This window comes from Meleagris gallopavo, chromosome 4 (assembly GCF_905368555.1).
Source record: "Meleagris gallopavo chromosome 4, MGAL_WU_HG_1.1, whole genome shotgun sequence".
NCBI classification, from domain to species: domain Eukaryota; kingdom Metazoa; phylum Chordata; class Aves; order Galliformes; family Phasianidae; genus Meleagris; species Meleagris gallopavo.
In genome coordinates, this window is record NC_139407.1 from 1,699,900 (window position 1) to 1,726,515 (window position 26,616).

At 39.9% G+C, this 26,616-nt stretch overlaps 1 protein-coding gene across 2 annotated transcripts in view; it reads left to right on the plus strand.

The window, feature by feature from the left end:
• Positions 1-24,932: 24,932 nt before the first annotated feature.
• The window catches only part of GLRB (glycine receptor beta), a 47,220-nt gene continuing 45,536 nt past the window's right edge, over positions 24,933-26,616 (plus strand). The window contains exons 1-2 of one of the 2 annotated variants that reach the window (XM_085221998.1): positions 24,933-25,106; positions 26,359-26,512. In XM_085221998.1, coding sequence (XP_085078124.1) covers positions 26,391-26,512 — 122 coding nt within the window. In that variant the 5' untranslated portion in view covers positions 24,933-25,106; positions 26,359-26,390. Of the gene's footprint in view, positions 25,107-26,358; positions 26,513-26,616 lie in introns of those variants that run through there. The other variant, XM_003205362.5, reaches the window with a different exon arrangement.

Here is a 26,616-nt window from a genome sequence, read left to right on the forward strand (position 1 = left end):
GCAAAACAGTTAGTCTCTTGCTCATTCTTCTGTAAGACAGCAATATGCTTAGTCCAGAATGGTACCACAAAGAAACTGTGTCCTGGGCACCTCCAGTACCTGTAGAACTCGTTAAAGGAGACAATTGTAAGTTTAAGCACTGCTAGTACCTTGTCTAAAGCTAGCTGTTCTTGTTTACTTCAGTTGTAATGTCCCTCATTCATGAGCGATGATATCAGATACAGACAGAAAAAGTGTGCTTGATTCAGCATCCAGACAGATGAGTATTTAATTAGCTGAACTACATCTACAGAACTCAGAAAACAACTTTTTTTTCTTAGATATGCAAAGAGCTGTGTGAGAAAAATGGAGTTATTTTAACATCAGTGTTGCCTGCTCTCTAGCTCCAGTCAGAAGGCTAAATCCATTTTGCCTTGTTTGGCTGGACAGGCTTTCATGAAATAATTAAGTTACACAGTAAAGTTTGCCAAGAGCCATAGACATGTATACCTGGAAGAGGCTTCCTGCATCATCAAGACCTCCCTGATCCGACAGATGTATTTTAGTGTTAATTTTCTGAAACATTAAACACAGTATTCCAGGTAAATCTTTTGCTTCCTTTATTAACGCTTTGCTGTTACTGCTTAAAATATTAAACTTTTTTTTTAACCTTAAAAGAAGCTAGTCCTCTATGCCACTAATATATTCAGATCTCTCCATGTTGCAAATCCTAATATGCCTAATCCTAACAGGATCATAGCAGAAATTCCTATTAATATATTTTTCTCTGAGTTTCTTACTATTTTTTCCTTTTATAATTATTTTGCTAAGCCCCACAGTTCTTCTTCAGATACAAGACGTTATTCTGCCCTTTCCTAGTGATTGCCCCCAACTTCATTAGTAAATTTTGGAAACATATAGCCAAAGACATTAGGGAAATGAATATTTTCCTTAAACAACTTGATTGAAGTACATACCCAAAGTTAGTTGATGACAGCGTAGGGTAAAAAATTGTCATTTTAATTCTTAGTCACTTAGCTGATTATGTTCAAGTTATGGGCTGGATGTGATCAGATTGGTTACAACTATATCTTGGAATTGTTAAATGAGCTATAGATAATTAATATCTCTCCATTAACAGTTTTATGTTAAAATCATGCATAGCTGAACAAATACAGAAGAAGAAAAAATCGTTGCTCCTAATGTTCTCACAGTTCAACAGGGAGCAAAACTGGATTTTCCAAAAGTCTGGAAAAGGAGTGTTATAACTACTGCTTGATACAGTCATTCTTAACAGGCCAAGCCAATAATGAACTCATCTGCCTAAATATCAAGTCACTGCTTGTGCTTTACTGAAAAGGTGTTTTAGTGGGAGCTGAAGGAAACTGGGAAATTTGAGTGACCGAATTTTATTTTATCCAGTATTTTGAAGAGTGATGCAAGTGTGAGCAGGGAACTTAACTTTTGCTCAAGGTACTGGTATTTTCTCACAAAAAAATGAAGTAATTTTCCTAACTTCTTGGTAAAACTGTATTCACCTCTCTGGTAAATCAAGTAGGTAGACTTAGTAGGGTTTCCAAGGACCTGATAAGCAAGGCAGCTGGCAATAGCTACACCCCTGTGTTTTCATGTGCTCTTAAGGTGTTTGGGTTTCCAGGGCCCAGAGGCCTGAAGCAGATCTGCCAGGCTTTGTTTAAGCACCGTTGCTGCAGAGCTGTGTAACTAGAGAGTCCGTGGCCTGTCCACAGCTGTTAACATCTTGGCTTCAAGGGGGATATCAGGAAGATCTGTCACCCCAGTGCAGGCATGTCAGCTTACAGACAGCTTTGTTTTCAGCTGTAGCTCTGCGTAAGGTCCGGTTTCTCAGCAGTAGGCAGACTCATTAGGATAAGGAGAAATGTGATGACTCCACCAGCTCCTTCCACGAGCAACCATTCTGAAAGCCTGAACCTGCACGTGGCCTTCAAGTCAGGGAACCAAAAGCTGAGGGAGTCCAGCTGGCTCACCGCACGGGGCGTTTCAATCACCACAAGCATAGTTTCCAATAGGGAACTTTCCTGGAATTTCTGGTTGCAGATCACTGTAAGGAAATCGAAGTCAAAAAACATGGGAAATTCCCAGTCTTACTCACATTCTGAGTCAAAAGAAGCAGATCTCAGGAAAAAAAAAAAAAAAAAAATTACCCAGAATACGGATGCATAGAAATACAACATCCAGACCTGGAAATGAAAGATAAATGATGTTTCAGGCTTCACATGAAGATCCATTTGTCACCTTTGACCAAGCTAACTCTGGAAATGCCATTACCTCATGGGCAGAAACCACGTTACTGGTAGACCACCTACTACTTCTTAGAGTCCTAGCTCTCTTATTCTCTGGTTTTGTAGTTATGTAATATCAGTCCTGCTACCATTTCTGTGTACTTTCCTTCTTTAAGATGTTCAATGTAATAAATTTCACCATCCATGAAATTATTTTTTCCTTCATTTCTTTTTCCCATACTTTCTGTGCACACTGTATTTCTTTAAATTTATTTATCCAGTGATCTTTTGTTGAGGTCATGTATGAAACTGCTACTGTAAATACTCAGTGTTTAAAATGTACCTCTTTGTTTTGAGCAAGAACTAAGCAAGAACTGATTTTTTTTTTTTTTTCTGCTGTGATTTGAAACTGGCCTTCCAGGCCTGTTTTAGAAACTTGGACTTCTGCACCTGTTCTTGTCACATACCTTCACTCTCATCTTAGAGAGAATAAAATCAAAAGGGATGTATGCGTGGCCAAAACTAATATTGTGAAAACAACAGGAACAGGAAGAGAAGAACAGCCTTTCTTTCCTCTAGGTAGGCATGGAATGTTTCTATTCTCATTCAGTCTGAGATGCAAAGAAATGCAGAAAGAGATGCTGTAAATTATTTCTCTGGTACTGCAGCCAGAAAAAAAAAAAAATCAGTAACTGGCTTAACAGTTCTAAAATATAGTGTGTTTACACTGGTAATTACATCACTTAAAATTTGAACTCTAAACAGTAGTGATACAATAATAAACTTTAAAAGCAAGACCTCTTAAATATGCTTTCTGAGTCTCTCTCTCAATGATTCCTTTAAAAATTTCAGACAAGAGACGGTAATTGAATTTCCAGACCTGTCTTTATTACTTGAGCTAGAAAGAGACATCCAGAGTGAAATGGTTTAACTTCTTGCCAGAATAGAATCATAACTAATACAAACTGGCCCTGCTTTTTGCTCCCCTTGGGGAAAAAGGCCCTCTCACATTTTAAAAGGCATCTGATACAGTCTTTAGAGATGTAGAGATGTAAAGATCTGATTACAGATCTTTAGAGATTAAGTATTAGCATTAGTTGTATCTTGATCTACAACAATTATCTGCAGGCCTATTCAGAATTAAATACACATGAGGAGAAAGACTAAAATTAGTATTAAAGACTTTTAAAAATGTGTGATTTTGTTTGATTGGTTGCTATTAACATGACATCTTTCTAAGCTAGGTCTTTTCCAAAACCACACTCAGTCTGTAATTCTGGTACTTCATGCTTTAAAAAACCTGTGGCTGTCTCAAAGTAGAAAAATCTGCCTTTTTCCATCATAGGTTTCGTAAGAACCATGAATTCATTTTGGACAGAAGCACTTTAAGACAACACCAGCTATATTACAAAGAAAAATCTTGATTTAGATGCATGTTTCTTTCACATTTTGAAAGTGAAAACACCTGGGAAATTTGAAATGCATGTATAGTCACTCTTTTCTATGTGTAAAAAAGAAATTACTTGCTTGTATGACCAATTTGCAGTAAAATATATGTGATTCATTATAATGCACTGTTGAGTGTCTATAGGCTTTGTCCTATATTGAGAACAAAGCATTGTTTATGGTCGAGCTCATATTTCTAGCTCAGGAAGATTCTAGTAAACGAACTAAAAGGCAACACCCTCAGCAAGAATGGCTCTGACATGCTGAGGATTCTGCAAAATTGGATGCTTGAATGGAGTCAAAATCTGACAGTGAAGTGCTGTGTCAGTGGCTTCATGTGCAATACTAATACGGGAGTTTTCCCATTAATTCTACCAATGGATCTTACAAAAACTTGGGTCAACTGGTACTCTTGGATCAGGCAACACTAGTTAGCATAAAACAATAACATCTCCAAGTTGAGATCATTGGTAAACGTGGTGATGCAGCTAAATTAGCCAGAAGAAAGAGATAAAAGGATAATCTAGTTTTTTCTCAGATTTGTCTGTAGTACCGATACAGATTAACATAGTGACAGAAAAGTAGAGTTGTGTTTTTTTTTTTAATTCTGATTATGCATGAGAATATGTCTTTATATTCAATGGTTCCAAGACTAAGTACTCTTTTAGATTACAGACAGACAAAATCTGTATTACAAATCTGTTTTTAGCATATTCTTTATACCTTCTACTTCTGCACTTTGATTAAAAACGCAATTTGTTATCCTGAAAAAAGCTAAAGATATACTATAATTGTGGCAGATAAATGTGGTATAAATGCTGGAGAGAGGAAAAAAGGTTACTCCTCCAAGTTTCCAGCCCGCATCAATTTGCACAGCGTTTGACTTATGTGGGTAAACTTCAAATATGCTCAGTTATTCAACTTAAATTTAAACTTTGAGCCTCCTTAGAGTTGCCTAGAAAAACTTATCCTGGAAACTAATACTACACGATCCTGTGTTTGAAGGTATTAATTGCACTGACCAATATCCAGGAGTATGACTTCTAATCTGCTCTGCTCCAAGTCAAGCATGACTACAGTTGGAGTACTGCACTCACAACAACTTAGTATATGTTAAAAATATCTTCTGACTTCCTTCCTTTCCATCCATGGAATGTACCCAATTACAGTGTTCTTAAATCCTGTCTGTATGTGTGCTAATTTTGCCAAAGGAATCAATAAGGAAGTCACACTGGATACCTAGAGAAGCCATAAAATGTAATTGCAGTTATGTGTTGACCCCTTGGATAAAGTATGAGGTCATATGAAACATGCTAATGGTAATCAAAATGTAAAAAGAAAGCACTAATAGATGTGGCAGGCAGATTTTTTTTACCTTCTTGCCTAAAGATGGTAAAATGCCCAGAAAATGCATTTGCTTCTCTTTGGGACATGACAGAAGTGTGCCTGAAAACCAATTGTACTGAGAAACTTTGCTGGGATGTGACAGTCTTTATGTAATTTAGCAAACTTGAGCATAAATTTGCAAGTGAGTTCCCTGGTGCCTTTCCTAATGTTTTCATGTAGCTGGATTAGTAATACATCTATTATTTTCTAGCTGTGTCTGGTAAAAAGTCACACTGTATTAGGGGATAACTTAACCTAGGCATGAGGAATGCTTCTGGGGATGGTTTCATCCAGGTGCCATGCATGGAGACAAACTGCCTACTGACCCTAAAGGTGTTGGGTTCAGATGTAAGTTTTGCTGTCCTGATTTTAGTTGCCACGAAGGAGTTGTTCCAGAAGTCAAGTAAAGGAATAATGGATAGACTTGTGACACAACAGATAACTGTTACACTGTTGTCTGAAGAAACCAAAGCTATTTTTCTCTCCAATACTTTTTTTTTTTTTTCTTTGTGATGTCCTTGAACAGTAAGAAAAAGCAGAAGGCTGTTATCAGTACAAAGTCTTAACATTTCTAATCTTGGGCCTGTGAGATGAAAATGCCTCAGTAGAAATAGGCTTGTTTTGCACACAGGGAGAAGGATGGTAACTCCTCAGCTTCTACTCCCAAGTTTGTTCTACAGTATGTGAAGATATTTTATTCAAGTTGCAGTGTTTTATTGCACACTTCCAGCTTGTGTAATTCAAATACTCAGATTTTTGAGTCTGTAATAGAAAATTATAAGACTATAAAATATACACTTCCTGGTGAATTAAGAGTTATGTGGGGCATGACTTCTCTGGCTTTGGGACTAGCCTTGTTCAATCCATCATTATGAAAAAGAAAGTCCTGGTCCTCCTCTTGCTCATAGCTCACTATTCCAAACCAGTCTGTGCTTTACAGGATCAAGTGAATTTTTTGTACTCTTTCACTCTTCTTGCATTCAGAAATGGTCCTTAAACTCCTTTTCCTGATGAAGTGTCTCACTCCAATTTATAGGAGGGAGAGGAGGTTCTTTAATATATGTATACCCGACAGCGAGATTAAGACACAACAGGTCAAAAGTTAGCCTAAGCAGTGTATCACAAATCCTAGTTGCTTAGGGATGTGGGGAAGGAAAGACGGGCAATGGAAAAAAGATAGGAAGGAGGGGTTCAGAAAAACCATCTTTCTCAGGAGGTCGGTGTGATCGGGTAGAAATGGCATTTAAAATTAAACTATCTATTTGTTTATAGAAAGGTTGACTGATTAAATGTCTTAGAACTTCCAAGGTTCTTCCTTGTGTTGCTGAAATGACTTTAGGAAAAACTGTTGTTATGTAATCTGTTTATTCTTATTTGTTCCCATTCTGTCTGGTCTGCCAAGAGAGCATTCCCTGACCTTTGTCTGTCAGTGCTGGCCCTCCAATTTTATCTCTATTTATGTATTTTGGAGACCTGCATTCCAAATATGATTGCAAATTGGAATAGGAAGGAGCGTGAATGTGGGTGACAGAAGTGGCAGCAGAGGAATCTTTGTTGTTCTTGGCCCCAGCCACTTCCAGGCTGAACAATAGCTTGTTTTCTTCCTTCGTTTCACAACCGGCAACTCTCAGAGCAGGAATTTCATTATACTTCAGATGGGTGGAAAAGCTATAATCAAATGCCGGTGGCAGGTAGACAGGAAGTCTGCAATAGGCTTTTAAAGCACGAGAAGCAAGAAAAGACCTTGAAGTTTAAAGAAAAACAAAACTTATGCTTTTTAAGGAGCAGCACCTACTACAGCTCAATCAGCCATCATCTGCCGATGGCTCTGCAGCCCTGCTGTGAGAAGTCAGAAGGAGAGATTAGCTAAGTCTCTCATGCAAAATGCCAATATGAAATGCTTTGTGTTTTCAAGCCACGATGTCAAATATTTGTTAAAATGGAAATCCTACATGAAACGTAGCACCAGACTTGGCTCTTCTAATTGATTTACTTTAAAGGGCTACAAGCATATTTAACAGGTTGCAATTGACAGACCCGAATCAGAATAAGGCACTTTTAATGGAAATACACAAATTTAGATTAAGCTGCTGGTAGGATATTGCCTCATTTATTATAATTTTATTTGCATAAATACAACCGAACCTCTTTTCAATAATATAGGAAGTAGTAAATACCAGTAATGAAAAAACAACAGAAATCACTTGTGAGCACACAGGTGAAAGCAAATGTTTCTGCATGTGTTTATATCTAAATAAACACATAGCCAAGTCCACACTTCATATTGCTTTCTATCAGCTGCCACATAGCTAGCCCTCCAGAGAATGAAGGTCTGCATCATCTCCCTCAGCACTTTATGAAGCTATTGGCTCATCTGCGATATTTCTAAAAACTTACTAAAATAGTAGAAGACTGAAAATGATCCTTGGTCTTCATTAGGCTTCAAGTACTGTAGGACAGTGTCTTTTCTGCTACGTTCTGTTACTTTTCTGCTATGCAGCACTGTGGAAGTTTCTTCCATGCCTGAAGGTCTTTAAGTCTCTGCTGAGAGAAAATAATGCTCATTTAGACATTCTGAGCTACAAACATTTTCAGTGGCAATTTTTCTGCAACTTTAAAAAAAAAAACAGTGACATTTCAGTTTTTTGTGTTTAAAGGCTTGAGAACTAAGAAGAATCTCAGAGTTCTTGACATACAAGCTACTCGTTTCCAATCACTTATTGGAGAACGTCTAAAACTAATTTAATGCTTTAAATAGAAGGTAATTCCTGTGTCTTATTCCATATAGACCTCTTCACTGAACCTCATAATGTCAGGTCTGAAACTATGGATGTGATTTGTACTGTGTGCCCTAAAGTTCCAAAATAGATTGCAGCCTGGCCAGATATCCACGCTGCTGTGTAAGCAAATGGGTGAGAGCATCCTTACTGAAATGGGAGCCTGACTTTCTCAACTCTTACTTAAGTTACATCTTAAGTAAGTTAAGTTACATCTTCCCTTCAAATATGAATTACTTCCTACAACAAGATATGAGATCCAGCCTTGTTTGTTGTGGACACATAGTTCTCCAATGCTAATATCTATCTGAGCTTGTCATTGTAAATAATGCCACCAACCTCATCCCTGAGGATGAGAATATACTCACAGCTGTAAACGTAGAGTCAATGTAGTCTCACAGAATATATTCCCTTTTTTTTTTGTGTTAATTTGAAAACTCTTTCAAAAATACTTAAAAATCTAAATTATCAGAATTGTAAATATAGTATTCAATTTAAAAAAGGAATCCTTGAAATATTTTATACCATTGAGGACCTCTGAAAACTTGAAAGAAATTTAAAAGAAGGTAAAAAAAAAAAAAAAAAAAAAAAGCTCTGCAGTGCCATTTCTACTAATGGAGAGAAATGTATTCAGTTGATATCTGAATCTTCCCTTGGGTTGAAACCCTAAGGGGTTGTTTCCAACAAGCTTTCCTGTCTGGTTGTTTGTTTTTATTACTCTTCAGGGATAAACCAATTTACTTTTAGTAACATTTACAGTTGTTTAGTCTGAGTTCTTGTGAAGTGATTCAGTCTTAAGGAAACTGACTAAAACCAATGCTTTTTTGTTGTTCTTTCTTTTTCCACAAAGCTTCCGAAAAGTCTTGTTGACCAGGAAATTTCTGAAGGGTTGGGTAAGGTTGTGAAGTCAATTGCCTAAAGAGGAAACTGCCCCTGGCAGTTCTGGGTAGGCTAAGCAATAACATTTTTGAGTAATCCTTGTTGGTTTTTTTGTTGTTTTTTTTTCTTAGCTTTTATGATAACCTTTCATGAGGCTTCATGTGGTTGGTGTTTCTTCTGCAAGGGCAAAACATGGCTGGGTGATTTCTTTTTCTTTTTTTTTTTTTAATCCTTTCTTCTTTTACAACCTGAAAGTAAATAACAAAGACTTGTATAAGCATAGTGCTGCAGGAGTTCAGTAGTAAAAGTAGGGAAGTGTAGAGTGTTCATGCATATGGTTATCAGGAGTACATGTGATTTTAGTCGGCAGTGATGTGAATTTGGGTAGTGTTTTTCATTTTTCTCACATCCTTTTCCTTTCACGATGTTCCCTTGGGACAAAATTTCCTGGCAAATTTTCCTTGAAGTCCCTCACAACGTTTCAGCTCAGACTGAAGATTATGCTTGGCACCAGCTCCAACACCAATAATTAATAGTAGAGTGGACTGCTTTGTACACTCCACTATTTAGCACAGTTACAAAGTCAGCCAGCCTCCAGTGTAATAGAAATCATAACTGGAGTGATTTTGTGGTTTGTTCTTTTGTTGGTTTTTTTTTTTTTTTGCTAAAAAAGAACATATCCCAATAGAATTTAAGGACTAATTTCCTAAAAAGAAAAAATTATTAGTGGTGTGATCTCAGTTAATGATAGTCAGTAAAATATAGGAAAAACAGATACCTCAAATTTCTGTATCACCTGTTCTCCAGAATATGTGAGCTTTTGAATAAAGAAAATAAATCACGATACATGAAATTAGGTTTCATAATGGATATGCCCATCACTGTCATTTTTTTCAAGACCATTTTTACCTTACAAAACAGGGAAAATGTGTAGCTAAATCATGTGGCAGTGAAAATGTTATAGACTAGAAAGCACTAGCACGAGATAGAATTCTGTATGGAAAAGCTTTGTCACTTGTGGGATCTTGCATCATTCATTGCTTTTTTTTTTTTTCTGCGGAAAACAAAGAAGTAAAAATTATTGTTTTGAATAGGAAGAAGGAGTAAGGTTAATGCCTCAAATACATAGATTAGTACATAGAATACACAGAATTAAGCTACCTGATGAAACATAGGTCTTGCAAGTGGCAAAATCCATCAGCCTGAATGCAAGTCCAAACAGTAGTGCTTTTCACCTGAGTATGACTTATTTCTCAATGGAACCTAGTTTCTCTTGAATTCTATGCAAGACAGAAGTTAGACAATTCAGTAACTTGAACTGGAAAACTCGCTTTCTGTATGTCAATGGCATAACTCATCACCATTGTGACAACTGCTGGAAAAGATCTTTCTCAGCCTGCAGCCCTCTAGGCAGGTATTTCAGGAAGTGTTTCTAGGACATACTTTTGTTGAAACTTTTTCTCGTTCTTTTACTGGAAAAGGTATGTGCTCTTTATTCCTCTGGGTTTATCCAAATAGTGATTAACATCTGAGGGGGAAAAAAAGACTGATTTTTTCATACTGATGTTTCTGTCACTTTTTTGATTATTATAATCCTTTGAAACACAACTAAAAAATTTTTCCAAGAGCTTTGTCAAACATGCTCTCAACTCTCTAAGTCACCAGTAAGCGTTGCAGCAGAGTCCCTAGTGCAGCTCCTTCTTCAAATAATTAAAACGAGGTTGTGTTTGCTGCCAGAATGTCAGAACCTGATCTTCTGGAGCCAGACAGATTAGAATGAAGCCCTTCCCTGGGCTGGGTTGGAGCACGGGGCACATGGAGGTGATGGGTACTGGCAGTGAGTGGGGCCAAGTGGAGGTTAAGGCAGGCACAGCTATGGGCCTGTAAGCAGATGGGTCCCTGTGCCCACAGAAAAGACTGAAGCTGTGGAAAGTGGTGAAGAAAAGGTCGTTTCCTCTGCGCACGCTATTTCTGGCTGTTCTACCAATGATTACAACTTCCATGGAAACCAACAGCAGTTCCCTGTCAGCTCAGGAGCAAGGAACAGTGCAGAAAGGGAATACTTCAGGGGCTAGTTGTTATCTTACTTTATTTAGCCCTGTTTGGAGGAAAAAAAAAAAAAAAAAAGACCTTAGCATATTGTGCTTTGTTAACATTTTAATGGATAAATGCAGAACAATACAGAGAGAATCTGCTGTGGGAGATAGGGGTCTTAAGGGTAGTAAAAAAAATATTTCTTCCTGGCCCTCTGCTGAGCGGAAGGATTACAGGATTAATCAGTGCCTGCCAGCCTGGGAGGCCTCCTCCTCTTTGCTCCCCCATCTCCTTCACCAGTTTTCACCTTAAATGCAATTTCTGTTATATCCTCTTTCATGTAAGTAGTCATTTCTTTAAATTCTTCAACTTTTCCTATTTTATAAGCTGCACGTTATGCAGGAGACAGTCAAAACTGGTCTTTGTATCTGCATACATTGGAAAGGGTTAACAATATGGAGTGCATAAAGGCCATGGTTTCCCTGTGAGACATGAGATCTTTTGTGACAACCATCATTTTTCAAGGAAGAACTCAAAGGATGAAGGGGAGTTAATGAAACTACAGCTTATCAGTCTATTGCTAATGATTTAATCTCATTGAGATAATTTCATAAAGCAAGGAAACCTACTATCGGGCTTTCTAGATGCAATGGGGGATGACTAAACATTTGAAAAAGATGAGAAGCAATTTTGGCAGAGAGTAAAGGAGAAAACAAATTTCACCAGGCACTGGACTGCCTTTTCAATTTTTTGAGGTAGCTGAATTGAGGTGACTGGCAATGTGTTCTCACATTGTCACAGGTTTTTTTTTTTCTTTTTTTTTTTTCTTTTTTTTCTTTTTCCTTTGCTTTTTCCTTTCTTTTTTTTTCTTTTTCCTTTGCTTTTTCCTTTCTTTTTTTTCTTTTTCCTTTTCCTCCTTCCTTTCCTTTTTCCTCCTTCCTTTCCTTTTTCCTCTCCTCTCCTCTTTTTTTTCCCCTCTCATTTGTATGTGTAAGGAGTTGCATAGAAAACTGCCACTATTTGAAAACTAAACATATTGTCATTGCTTTTAAAGCTGTCTGCTGTATAAACCATTGTCATAATCCACCCGTATGTCAAGATCAGGAATTGTGTTATATCTTCAGATATATAGAGATGCCAGAGACTGCAAAAACGTCTTTGCTTTGCCAAAGCAAATAAATGAAGGGAACCCCTGAGGGTAAGGGGTGAGTAGAACAGATGTGATAGCTTTACTTCACATTCCCTGCCTCCTACATAGGTGCCACGTAAGACGTATAGTTTGAATGTTGTTATACTTAGTCAATAGTCAGTAACAGAGAAGTCTCTTCTAATATGTGGGCAGCTGAATTTAAGTCATATCAAGCCTAAGGCTGCTGTAAATTATTCAAGATGCTGAACTCAGGATAATTTATAAAGTTCCTTTTGAGCTGTAGCATACAGATCAAGTGTAACATCACTTATAAAGAAGTCTGCAAGTTTCATCCCTGTAATCTTGCTATTCTACCCTTTTCACCCCAATGAAGTGGGATTTTTTTTCTACAACAAAACACAAAAGAGAAAGAAAGAAAGAAATCGACAACCGGTTGATTTTCAGTTTACATGGATATAACTGAATATAGAATCTGCCCAGAATTTGGCTTTATTTAGAAACATAGGCCCTTGTCCAGATCCCATTAAGGCTGATGAAAAATGCACTTCGTTGATTTCACTGACAGTGGATTCAGCCCATTAAGAAAAATGAGTTTGGTGTTAGGGTAGTAACAGTTTCTATATAAACTAGAAAGGATAAAATCTTTTATAGAGCAGAAACACAGACTTTCACAACTTTAATACGAATTCCAAACAAACAAATCTGCTGAAAATTAATTCAAAATGAAGCTAGTGTCTGTGCGTGTTCATGTTTTTCTTACTGACTAACACTGCTGGAAAAGCATGATGTGTCTCTTAGTTATCCATCAGGAGAAAAATAAAAGTGTTCACAAAGATTGGGATTATATTCCCAACATATCAGTCACTGTAGTACACTAACTTGGAAGAGAAAGCCATTAGCTGTGGTAGAATTCTAATAGATTACTCCTATCCCACAGTCGAGGGAAGAGCATATAAAGAACTGTTATTTTCTTCTACTGACAGTAAGTGGCTTACATGAAGTTAATTCAAAATGACCATTTTGCTCTGGGGGAAGAATGGCTGCACATTTGTGAGTTACTGCACCAGAGGGGTTGGATTTGCCTTGCACTCACCGTTAGAGTCTTGCAGCTCTTGTGTCCCTTGAGATAAGATCAGATCTTCAGCCAGTGAAGAACATATCTGACGAATGGTTCCAGTTTGAATCAGCCCAGCAGAGAAATCCAAATCTCAGAAAAGTCCACGCACATAAATGGAGATCTAAACCAGATTTATGGAAATGTATCAAAAGTATGTGTGAATATTACAGGAAAGGTAAGATTTCCAGGGACCTGAGTCTCTCTTCCCACTTAGTATGGACAGCCACAGATGTCAAATCAAATGGAAAATGAGCATGTATACAGAGTTCATTTAAATGTTAGAATCCTTTGTTTAAAGGATTTTTTCTTTTTCCTTTATTTTTCTTGTCTTCCATTTTCCTTCATTTTTTCCCTTTTTCTCCTTTTTTATTGCTTTTTTTTTCCTTTTTTTTCTTTACTGTCTAGAGTAGATCATTATTCAGGATTCAAATTTATCCAGGAAATAGCAAAACCTCATCTCACTTATAAGCTGAATTCACTGCTGGGATATATAAGTATTGCAATTCTGTCCCAAAGCAAAGTAAACAGCTTGATTTTGTGTGGCCTGCCATTGGGACGGAGGAAGGAAGCAGAAGTAGAGCTAGGAATCATCTTTTACTAGAAATCAGCAACAAACAGAGCTGGCTGAATCTCCTTCCCTGTGATTGTCAGTAGTCTAAACAGACCAAGAATGCAGGCCAGCTTGGTTGTTTTGTCAACCAAAGCAGCTTATATTTGAATTGAATCATTAGTAAACATCAGTGGCAAGTGGTAGGGAAAAAACACTTTTTTTAAAACAAAGATCTTTTATATATGGCCTAATTTCTAGCTAATCTAATAAAAGACTACGGCTACACTTCATTACACTTCTGTGTCTACATTTGTTTATTTACCACTGCTTTAATGACAAAACTGCTGTTCTGAACATGTGCTGTAAATAGCTGGCTTGCAACAAAGCTGTTTGGAATGAAAGAAAATCACAGTGAAAAATCCTTTAAAATATTCTGCCGATGATATTCCATAATTAGAGCTCAAAATCCTGATCCGCAATGAAGTGAAAGGGATTTTTTTGAAATTGTGAATGAGAAAGGACAGTCCATGCTTCTGAACTAGTCATCAGGACTCTTTTCTTGTTCGATTTTTTTCAGGAAAGCTCCCTGGATCACTTCAGAGGTAATGGTAGTGTGTTGCATCGAGAGATACTTGTTATACTTGCCATTTGCAGCCTTAGAAAATGGCAATGATCATTTCAACTTTGTTTTCTTTTGCAATCTGTAGCTCCGTAAAGCTTTATGTCAATGTCAATTTATTAAAGGAAAATGTTCAGCTGATTTTAATGTCTTTACTAAAACGTACAGCCGAGTTTAGCCGTCTTACACAGAATCACACAGAATGGCCAGGTTTGGAAGGGACCTTAAGGATCACCAAGCTCCAACCCCCTGCCACAGGCAGGGCCACCAACCTGCACATTTATTACCAGCCCAGGCTGCCCAGGGCCCCATCCAGCCTGGCCTTGAACACCTCCAGGGATGCACGGGGCATCCACAACCTCTCTGGGCAGCTGTTCCAGCACCTCACCACTCTCACAGCAAACAACTTCCCCCTGCCATCCAACCTCAATCTGCCCTCCCTCAGCTTCAAACCATTTCCCCTTGTCCTGCAGTTATCTACCCTTTCAAAGAGTTGATTCCCCTCCTGTTTGTAGGCTCCCTTTAGGTACTGAAAGGCTACGATTAGGCAGCCCCACAACCTTCTACAGTGTTGCAACATCCTTTTCATGCAAATGGCCCCATGCATGAAGTGTATTTAAAAATAATATAAAATGCATAAGTCACTCCATTTTTGATATGACCAATTGGTCTGAAAACTCAAAGGATCCCTTGATGAGTAATATTTCTGGAAATTAGCTACAAAGTTAGAGATAGGAAAGAACAGGCCTAAAGAAAATGTTGGAACTGTGAATCATAGAATGGTTTAGGTTGGGAGGGATCTTCAAAATCATCTAGTTCCAAACTCCCTGCTATCGGCAGGGACGCCTCCCTCTAGACCAGGTTGCTCACAGCCCCATCCAGCCTGGGATGGAACCCCAAGCCAGTTCTACTTTATTAAACTATCATGAAAAGAAATGAAACAGGAAATGTGAAATTATAGAAAGCAGACAGAGAAAGGGCATAACATTTTTTTTTCCATGAAATTACATTGGTTGTTCTGAAAATAATGCCTCCTATTCATTTCCATGGAAACTACAACAGATACAAAAAGCAAAAAAACATTACTTGATTAAACAAGTTCTCTACTACAAAATACTATTTTTCAACTGTCACCACAATTAACTATGCGTTTTCCCAGCAATGAGCAAGAGCCTGCAGGCTGTGCACATAAAAATCTGCAAGAGTGGAGGTCACCTACTCCTGCAGCCACCTCTGCTGAAATGCACCATCCACCCCTCACCCTCACTGAGCTCACAGCTACCGTTTGGTCTTCATCAGTGTTCAGCAAGTGTTGATATATCAATGGACGCCATTTTTTCCGCATGGAGGAACTCAAGGATCCACCTTTGCTTCAAAATGGTACTTCCATGTCAGATGCCATTTTGTCACACAATGATGAATTGTAATGGCAAATTGGTGGGAAGGTTCAACCCCAACTACCATACCACCAACATCTGCCTTTGACATCTGTCAGCATAGTAAAATAGAAGTCATCGCTTTCCAAGCAGTCTCAGTACCTACACCCAAAAGATGAGGTGCTAAGAAAGACACAGTGTGAGCTTGTAAAAGCACACCAAATCAATCACTTTTTGACAAAGCAGCCCATCTACTCTGCAAGTGAATAAAGTAGGTGTGAAATAAATTGACTTTAGCGAGGCTAGACTTTGTTAGCTATCTAAGCATAAACAAATAAGGAATTGGAGTATAATTTTAACCTGATTAGTGCTGATTTAACTTTCTTATCATTGGCTTTTAGCTCACTATAGTGCTGCAGTTTGTTCCTTCTCCCTTAGGCCATATTCCTGACACCAGATGTCCTTCGAAATCCATTCACTACTCAAGTAGGAGAGGAGGTCTCTAGCTTGTGAGAACCAGCTTGACTATCTGACCCAAAAGGTGCTACTCATCTCCTTTATACCATTTGCCCAAAACTATTATTCTCCAGAGCTCCTTAATTCAAACCAAGCCTCTGCTGATGAGCCCACCCAGGCAGTTTGGAACAAAGTCCCCAATGCTGGCAAGGAGTGTGAGAGGCCTGATGTGTCCCACATGCTGTGTTAGCGTCCACACCTCCCTGTCAGTGGGGAGAGGGAAAACAGGCTGACAGGGTTGTTCAGATTAGATTTGAATGGGTACAGAGAGTCTGGGCTGGAAACTCCTTAACAAGCATCCAGTGAGGAATATTGGTCTGACCACAGGGTTGAAACTGGAGCCTAAATGAGGGCAGTTTGTGTAGTAGACAAGGTCCAAAGAATCTAGTGTCTGAAGGAGCAGGGCCTAATGCGAGGGGAAGAACGACGTGTGGCCAAGATGTGGAGATGCAGAAATAGCTGCATTAGTGTAAAGTGCATCTCCTTGTCCTGTTCGCACTCAGTCACAGGCATCTGTCTGCTTGTGGCCCTTGCTGCAGACAGTGCTGTACTGCAGGCTTTTGTGATCTGAAGTTGTATGGCTTCTTTTACGCATGCATTTGACAATCTTCATTGAATATTTAATGACTGTGTCAACGATTTATGGGCTGGTTCAGCCCATTTCTGTGACTAATGGAGTGGTGGGACCCAAGGACCCACCCCAGAAAAGGCGAAAGGGGAAAAGGGGAAAGGGTAGGGAAGTGGGCCTAAAAAACAAAACAGCGGCAACTATCTGAGGAGGAAAACTAATTTACTAAGTATGATAGAAGAATGAAAGATAACGCAATATAATACAGTATCATTAGAATTGAATCTAATAAATCAAATAAAATGAGAGAGGGAGTGTCTGAAAACCGAAGGCCTTGCTCTAATGCTGAAGGTGAGACAGCTAGGGAGCACACACACTGCAGAGACAAGCAGAAAGGGAAAAGGGGGGATGTCTCGTGATATGTGAACAGTTTTATCTTTCCCGCTGAACGGAAAATGGAAATGCAAAGTTCTGTGGGGTATGTTGTTCTTCTGAGACAGGTATACCAGAACTATCAACGATCCATGGAGCATTAACTCTTTAACTCCCAGTGCACTACACAATGTTATGATGTGGCGCACCAATAACAAAAATCATAAAACCATGATAGACTGTAAGGTCTTAATATGAACAGTTGTTCTGCTATATTCTATACGCAATAACAGAATGGCGCTTTGACACTGTATATGTTTGGGGAGGCAAACCCTGATCCTATTTAGTTAGATTCTCAAAATAGAGTATTTCTATTGAGGCTTGCATTCAGAATGCCTGCAGGATCTGGGATGCTAGATGCTGTGTTCCAGATAGGCACTAACATGAAATACAGATCTCTAATGGAACAAAGCATCTCAAATGACACTTACTGACATGAACTGCTCTAGTAAAGACAATGGCTATGCTGGCTGGCCAAAGCTGATAATCACGCTTTAGCAATGTAAAGTCAAAAATATAAGGATCATCAGATATAACCTGAAAGGGAGAAAGTACGTCTTCAACAATCAGATTGTTTCCCACCTAAAAAAAGCAACACTGATGTCAGATCCATTATAATGTACAAGTTTCTCCTAGCTCAAGACAAGAAGGGCAGTGTTTCAGAGGATAAAATCACACTAGAATGCAGCAAAAGGTCAGTACATTCTTTAACACTGAGTGACCACAATTGCTAAAACCTGTCATCCTGTTTATAGTTAGCCATACAAATAGCAGTACAAGAGCTTTCACCACAGCTCCTTGAACTTTATTTTTAATGAGAGTTAATTTTGCTGTGAGGTATATCATTTACAGTGCATATTTGGGATGTAATGTCTACGACACTTGTTTCCATAACAAGCTGTCATTGTAGGACGAATGGATTTCTACAGAGATTTCTGGGTAAGATATTTTTAGAAGTATCCACTTTGGAAATTACTAATTGTTAGTTGAACAATGTAGAGTAATAAAATGTAGTGTAATAGCTGGGTACCAACTGTATAATTATAACTCTGAAGTTTGTTTTTCAAACTAAGATGACATGACCTTTCTCGTGTTTTTAATTGTATTCAGATCTCTCAGAAGTACACTCAGTCTAGAGGTTTAATGTAATAGTGATTGCTCCAATGCATAATTTTCTCCCAACTTTCCATTTTCATGAAAAATTTCTCTTTAAATAGTGTGTCACACACCTGCATTGATGCCTCAGCCAACTGCTCTTACTGAACGTACTCAGGACTTCTACTGCTGGATAGATAACAGAGCCTCTACACATTATAGTCTTAGCTTTACTACTTGTCCAGAGAATTGGCAATCTGGTATCATCAGCTCTTTGAGTTTTCTGGAAAAAAATAAAGGAAAAATAAAGCAGATATATAATTTCAGAGTATGTTTAACAGTACCTTCGAGGACCTACTAAGGGAAGTCCTTTAATCAGTATGAATCTTACATGCTGGTGTTAAGTTTGAAAGCACAGACATTCATTTATAAATTGTGTTTATTATCATGTGTACCTTCTCTGAATTCCTAAATCTGGATGATCAAACAGATCCTAAGTTATGATTGATTATAGCACAGATATAGAGAATACCAGTTTTTCAGACTAAGAATCAAATCATATACTGGGATTCTGCTGAAACAGCCATCTGAATGGAAACAAAAAATATTGATTTACTTTAGGTAGCAGATACATGATGAATTTTGGGGCTCAAGTCCAGTTTGGAATTGAAGCCTCAGCTAGGCATCACTCCTTGTAAGACAGTGACAGTGTGCTAGAAGTGTTACAGAGACTGCAACTGAGCATCTTGTGGATTGTAAGAAATTTGCCCTGAGGGCCATTGGCACCATATGTTTAGCAGGTAGCTGACAGCTGTTTAGACTGAGTGCAAATCAAGAAGAATTTAAGTTTAGAGTAATAATATGGTAAAGCACATCAGGAGTGTGATTTAGGCAGTCTGCACGCACTGTGGTTGGTGAAAAGCAAATTTGCTTTTCAGTTCTGTCCTTGGGAACATCTTCCCAACATAGTCAGCCAGGAGCAATCCTAAGTCATACTTAAAACTCTTACTAACTGCAATTACCTGGGTTTGCATACTCAGGTATATCTTTTCTTTCTTTTGATACTATATGCAGAGAAAATAAAGATGGATACTTAATCCACACTGTATACAGTGCCTGTAGAAAGTGTTTGTGTTGCAAAAAAATACATCACGGTGTTGAATGACATTTCAATAATACCTGTGTTCCTGTTCAAGATTCTTTTCAGTTCTTCCATTGATTTTGCACTCATAGGTGCAGCCCAGTTATTCACGAGGCACGCAGTTCATGCCTGTAGCATGTTGATAACAATTATTATTCGTGCATTAACTCCTCACAAGTCATTTATGTCTACCATTTGTGCATGAACAAACACCAACTCTAAGCACTTTAAAGCTGACAGACTAATCCTTCTCCCTGCATCTCAATTATTAAATGACAGCATAATCCATGAAAGAAATTGGCATAAAGCGTGTTCAGCCAATTAATTACAGTTAAACAGTTTTCTTGGAAAACGGGAGCGTGGATGCATATAAACAGGTATTTTTTTATTTATTAAAACTTTTGCCCAGGACTGCCTCACATGTCGGAGCCAGGCACCTCGTGTGAGTGATTAAGTCTGGTGCAAGTAACTGCTCAGCTTGTTTATTCATTTGTTCATAATGACTTTCTTTGTCCCACAGCACTGTGGGTGCTACAAGGCATAAAGGGTTAAAGTTACTTCAGTGCCACCAGTGAAACATTCCAAGGCAAAGAGAGGTGTTTTTTGACAGTTAATACATTTCTCAGGCTGATGAAGCTGTATTTTAGGAACGTGCAGAATTTCCCATAGCAATATAATTAGCACTAGTTCCTACATTTATTTGCACAACTGGAACTATAAAATTAATCTCTTTGGAGATGTCTTATTACATTGAAATCTCTCTAATTTTTTTTTTTTTTACCCATTGATACAAGTAATGAAAATCTTATTAGCTCCAGTGATTCAATTTTAATGTCTTAGGTGACAATACTTCAAAACCCTGGAATCAACAGCTACTCACGCCTCCCAGTTTCAACTGTCCGTGTGACAATCTGTTACTTCTGCTTTAGTTGTTGAACGATCCTTCCAGTGATTACAGGATCTGTTCTTTCATTGTTGTTGTCTTTTTCCTCATCGTTGGGTCACTGCTACAGTACATTCATTTTTATCAACAACAGAGCAGAGGAACTTGTGTCACTTGTGTTCACACACACAGTTAAACAGTGCTTTGCATGTGGTGATCTGTCAGCAAAGCCACAGCTACCTTGGAAATTCAAGTAATAAAATGAATATGCCTGCAAGGAACATATGCTTTGGGCATCTTACATGACCCAAGTTTCTAGATACTCACAACAGCAATAAGACATGTGGCCACTTCTTGTAAAGTACAAGCATTATTACGATTAAGTCTATTATAATCAATATATACCATCGCTGTTCTGACAAGCTCTTTATTAAATACATAAAGCCTCACATACATCAGCCTTATTTTATCATGCTTTAAGGTACACGCAATTCTAACTGCTATTTCATTCAATTTTAAGGGTGCACGTACAGCTCTCCCAAAAACCCTCATTTTAGAGCACCAAAGTTTGAATTTGCCAGCATTCAGATGCACCCTGTCAGAATTATCTGTCATGCTCAGTATCTGTAACAAAGAGGAATGAGGGACTGGAACATGAAGGAGGATAGATTATATCATCCTTCGTCTGCTTGTTCATCTGTTTGTTATTTTGTTCAAGAGCTGGGTTTGCTGCTTAAAGTGCCTGTTTTTCGAAATGGAATTAAAATCACCAATATTTTCAGAATGAGAGAAATCATGTATCTTTCACAGTCCTGGCCCACACTGATACCAGATTCCTATTTTGCCTGTATTTCTTAGATCTTATTGGGCCACAAAGACATGCAGTTCTTTATGTAAAAGACATATACGTGTTTATATAGAAATAAAGCAGAAGAAAGAGATTCCAGCATCCTTCAGTGTTCCGAACACAGTGACACCGAAGAAGTGACACTGAAATAAAAACACTTGTAACTGCAAAGGTTGCAGTACATGAAGTCCTTCATAAAATGATATTTTCTAATTGTGCGAACCAAGACAACTTTTGTGACCATTGAAACTAATGAAACCTGATTTACAATCCATATGGATCTCGTGGCTGACTGGTTTTTTAAATGAATTAACCTGAAAGCTACAATATGGGTTCTTCTGTTGTTAGGAATTTAAAACCACATATTCAGTTTCCTGAAAAAAGCTTGATAAATACTTCAATAAGATTTTGTTTGTTACTTGACATTTAAAGCTCTGTTTTTCAGTCATGATTTCTCCTCTAGTAAAGCAGATACTTTATGAATTAGGCATGTTTGTGTTTGAAGAGTTTACACTAGCTTTCTCCCAGGAGATTTTATGATGTCTAGCAATCACTCATGCCAGCCTGCTTCTTCCTCCTTATTTCCTTCAGTAGAGAATCTCTCTTCTCAGCCAGCTGTCTTTAGAAAACATTCAGGACTTAGTATCTCTGAGTTCTCTTTTTTTTTTTTTTTCCCTAAATATGTGATATCAATCCGTTGAACAAAATCTGAAGTTTTGCAACAAACTATTTGAAACATTTGTACATAAGAGAATATGACTATACAAAACTCAGTACCTTAAGAAAGTAGCCTAGAAGAAAGGACAAAGAAATTCTTATACAGCAATAGCATTATTTTTTAGTGCTCAAATAACAGACTACTGGATTTCCAGATCTCCAAGTTGCACTACTGCAAAATAAAGGCTTCCTAATATTCCTAGGCTGGTCAGTGGGGAAGTTATTGTTATACTTTACCTATGGTTTAGAACTGTTTTCTAGAGATGAGGATAATATCTAAGATCAGGAATGCCTGGAGACCACTCCTGAATCAGAGAAATGAGCACAGTCAAATGTTCCCAACAGCAGATAGAGCAGCAGGTGCACACAGAGGAAAGATACCCAGGTCCACTCCTGTATTTTAATAATGCAGCAAATGCAGAGAGAGGGCTGGCATTGCCCTTATACATTCATCTGGCAGTAAAACTTTTATTTACTGGTTTCATTTATCTTTAATAAGATTTCTGCTGGCACTGCAGTGCAACACCAGAATGAAACACGGGCTGTCCTTCAGAATCTTGTAAGTGAGAGCGCTGGCTTCTTCTGGTAGCTCTGAGTGAGGCAGTAGAGTGGGCAGAACTGACACCTATTTCATTTAGGTGCATTTAAAAACAATGAGTTATTGAAATATTTCTTGCAATATTTGCTATTACTCATGAGGTGCAGGACACAGAGATACACATACATAGATAGCTTCACAAAGCATCCATATATCCCACTTTTATTAGCCACAGGAAGACATCAGCCATATACTCTTATTTTACACGACTCCAGGGGGTGGATGGTATTATTTTCTATTTTATGCTTTGTCCTGGTGAGTTATCACTCACCCTTAGTTATGTACCTATGGCTGCAGCAGGACATGCTTGCAAACACCACACGGTTTGCAGCAAGCCCAACGGAGGCAGTTTTGCACTCTGTGTACAGAATGAGATGCGGAGCAGGCAGGCTCCATGCTGCAAGAAGCTCAGTGCACAGAGCCTGCCCTGCAGCAGTAGTGCTTGCAATGATTTGTTGCTCTGCTGCTGCCACTACTGCATACCGGAGGTGCTTGTGCTTCCCTTCCACGCTAATGCTTTCTTAATGCAAACCACATTCATCCTCATGAATCAGATCTCTTTCTTATTTTTTATGTCCCTATCTCCAGTAACATAATTGTAATGCAGAAAAATGGAAACAGTAATCAGCAGGCACCCAGTCCTAAACATACTTAATGCCAGTCATAGAGCAGCTGTAACACCTTGGTTCCTATTCCTGAGTTGAACTTCAGAAGGGCTTTAAAAAATAAGCTTCCTCTACCTTTTATTTCTGTCTGCAGAGTGTTGTGGGAAGCCTCTGGGTTTCGCTGTTTCAGGAAACAACTTGGCTTTGTTTAGTTTTGCAAGTTCCTGTGTTTGAGCTTGAAAACTATATCTTGAGAGATCTGTGGCCTTCAGATGACCTGACTATGACAACAGGCACGTATGTTGATGCACACACACGTACACATCTATGGCAGTGTAAGTATACTTTATAGCAGCCAATTCAGAAGCTCGTGGAATTATCATCTGAGTATTATCTTGAGTCAGCAATGTGTCCTTTCAGCCACAAGTGCCAACCATACCTTGGGGTGCATCAGACCCAGCACTGCCATCGGGCAAGGGATGAGATTATCCCCTCTGCTCTTTGGCCTCACCTCAAGCACTGCATGGAGGTTTGGTTGCTGCAACATGAGAAGACTTAAAAATATTGCAGAGCATCCAAAGGAGGGCAACAAAGATGGTGAAGAGTCTGGAGGGCAAGGTATATGAGGAACGGCTGAGGTCCCATTGATTTGTTCAGCCCAGAGCACAGAGGGCTGAGGGGAAGCCTCATGGCTGGTGCAGCTCCAAGCTCTGCTCTCTGTGACAGCAGCAGGGCCTAAGGGAACGGCCTGGAGCTGCGTCAAAGGATGGTTGGGGATGGTTAGGAAAAGGTTCTTTGGCAGAGAGCAGAAGGCATGGCACAAGCTGCTGGAATTCAAGGGGCATTTGGATACTGCTCTCAGACATAGGGTTTGGATTTTGGGTGGTCTCTATGGATCCCTTCCCGCTCAGAATATTCTGTGATTCTATGACTATGGAAAAGTGAAGCTGAGGGAACCCAACATGTGGGTATTACCAAACCTACACACTGCTCAGTGCCTGGCATGGCACATGGATCAGGTCATTCGCTCACTTCTTTTCATTTGCAAGACTTGTGATTGTTTCCACTTTTTGTTATTACACTCCAAAGTCAAGTGAGGCTCAGAGAAGTATGATGCGGATCATAGGACATTACAGAAAGCATGCACTGAGGTATTTATCAACTGCATCTGTTCTGAAAAATAGAAATGCTTTTGTACATCTTCAGGTCATGCTGTTCTTTCATTATAGCATGGACAGGAGCTCTGTATACTGAGTGACGGAAAGCAAACTGCAAGACATAGGAACAGACAATTTTATCTGGCTTGGTTGCTAAAAGGAATGTGAGACAGATGGGAGACGATGCCTATGAACTACAGTGTGGGGTGGACATTTGATGACCTAAGGCTACTTGACTGTGCAGCAATCTCTGCCTGCTTGAAAATTTGGGCTGTCTGTAATATAAGCACAAAGCATAAGCACAGCTCCTGCTTCAGAGAACACAAAGTGAGCAAGGATGAACATGGTCAGACAATGATAGGAAAAAAAAGGGAATGGTTTTAAGCTAAAAGAGCAGAGATTCAGATTAGATTTTAGGAGGAAAGCTTTCATGCAGAGGTGAGGCCCTGGCACAGCTGCCCAGAGAAGCTGTGGGTGCCCCATCCCTGGAGACACTGAACCAGGCTGTACGAAACCCCGGGCAGCCAGAGCTGCTGGGGAGCAGCACTGCCCACAGCAGGGGCTGGGACTGGATGGGCTTTGAGGTCCCTTCCAACCCAAGCCGTTCTTTGATTCCGTGCCCCTCTGCATCATCACCGTCCCGCTACTGCCGATTCCACTCAGCAGCAGAGCACGAGCAGCCACCGGCAATAGCGCACCAACCCCTTCCCCTCCCTCCCGAGCCCGGCCGCGCAGTGCCCATGTGCGGACGGCGGGACATGCTCACTGCGAGGCCGCCGCGCAGTCGCTCCGCACATGCTCACTGGCCGCGGAGCAACGCCGGAGGTAGGGCTCGCTGGCCGGAGCCGCTCTTCCGCTCCGCTCCGCGCCATGCCACGCCGCCGGCTCTCCGACTGCCGCCGGCTCTGAGCGCAGAGTACCGGCGGCGGCGCCGTTTCGCTCGGCTCCGGCCCGGACGCGATCGTGCGTGGCGGTGAGCGCGGGGCTGCGGCCGCGTGGGCCCCGCCGGTGGAGGCTCCGCGGGTGGGGCGGCGCGGCGGCCCCGTCAGCACCTCGGCCAGCGCCCGGCGGCGGGGCAGGGCGGGTGGCCGGGGCTGGGGGCCGCCCGAGGCCGGGCCGAGCAGAGCGGGGCATCGGGCTCGGCTGCGGACGGCGGAGCCCCTCCTTCGGTGCTCCGAGTGGGATTGGGGCTTTGCTAAGGGATGGGAATGACCCTCTGGAAGGTGAGGGAGAGGCGGTCTTACGGGTAATTGAATAAGTGGGAAGTGCAGCTGGTGCTGAGGGATCCGTGAGGTCTCTGCCGGCCTAAAGAGGTGGTGTTGGAAGCAGCCAAGGAATGGAAAATATCACGCACCCAGGGTGCCGAATGGCTGCGGCCCTGGGCAAGTGGGCCCGCCCGACCCCGCGGCGAATGGACCGGGGTGGGATAACGTTGAACCCTCTGGACTGTGCTCGAGGCGTCTTTATGCTTCCCATTTAGTGCTGACTGCGTCTGGAGTCCTTGCAAAATAGTCGTTGATGTTTACATTTCCATCTGTGAGATTGAAAGTGTGGCCCTTTCTGATCAGTTGAAACTGTTAATTTTTTTACGTGTGCTGAGTGCTCTCAGTTCTCTGTCTTGGTAAATGACTGGATGGTCATATTTAGCCATGTTTAATGCAATTAATACGTGGTATTTTTGGAGATGAATTCTCCTACCAGGTTGCTGAGGATTTTGAGTTAAATACCCTTTGAAGGTCATTTCGTTTATGTTTTAAATACACTGAAGCTATCTTGCACTTAAACATGTTCCTGGCTGTGATTCTTTTAACTTTGGAAAACTATCTGATGCTCAGAAAACTACCTAAATTAGTTTAATATCACATTCACATCTCAGCAGACTCTCTCCCATGACAGCTAAGACCAAATACAGAATCATAGAATCATAGAATGGCCTGGGTTGAAAAGGACCACAATGATCACCTAGTTTCAACCCCGTGCTGTGTGCAGGGTCACCAACCAGCAGCCCAGGCTGCCCAGAGCCACATCCAGCCTGGCCTTGAATGCCTCCAGGGATGGGGGCATCCACAGCCTCCTTGGGCAACCTGTTCCAGTGCCTCACCACTATACCACTATATATATATATATATTTTTTAATGAAATACTTGTTTACCTTCTGTACTTGTGTTCTCATTTGCCCTATATAACCCTACTTACATAAACCTATTTATTTTCTTTTCCTGTAGACCAAACATTTCTCTGAATTTTAATCTTCAAGATGAAGTTCCTGCTAGCGGTTTTCTTCTTTGTCTCCTTCTCCTTATGGGTGGAAGAAGTCTATTCCAAAGAGAAGTCTTCGAAGAAAGGAAAGGGAAAAAAGAAGCAATACCTCTGTCCATCGTATGTTCCATTTTTCCTTTATATTCTTGCTTTATCATAATTCTGCTGTATTTTAACACTGAAAATGAAATGGCAGTTGACAAGGAAGGTGGTGGTTTCTGTTG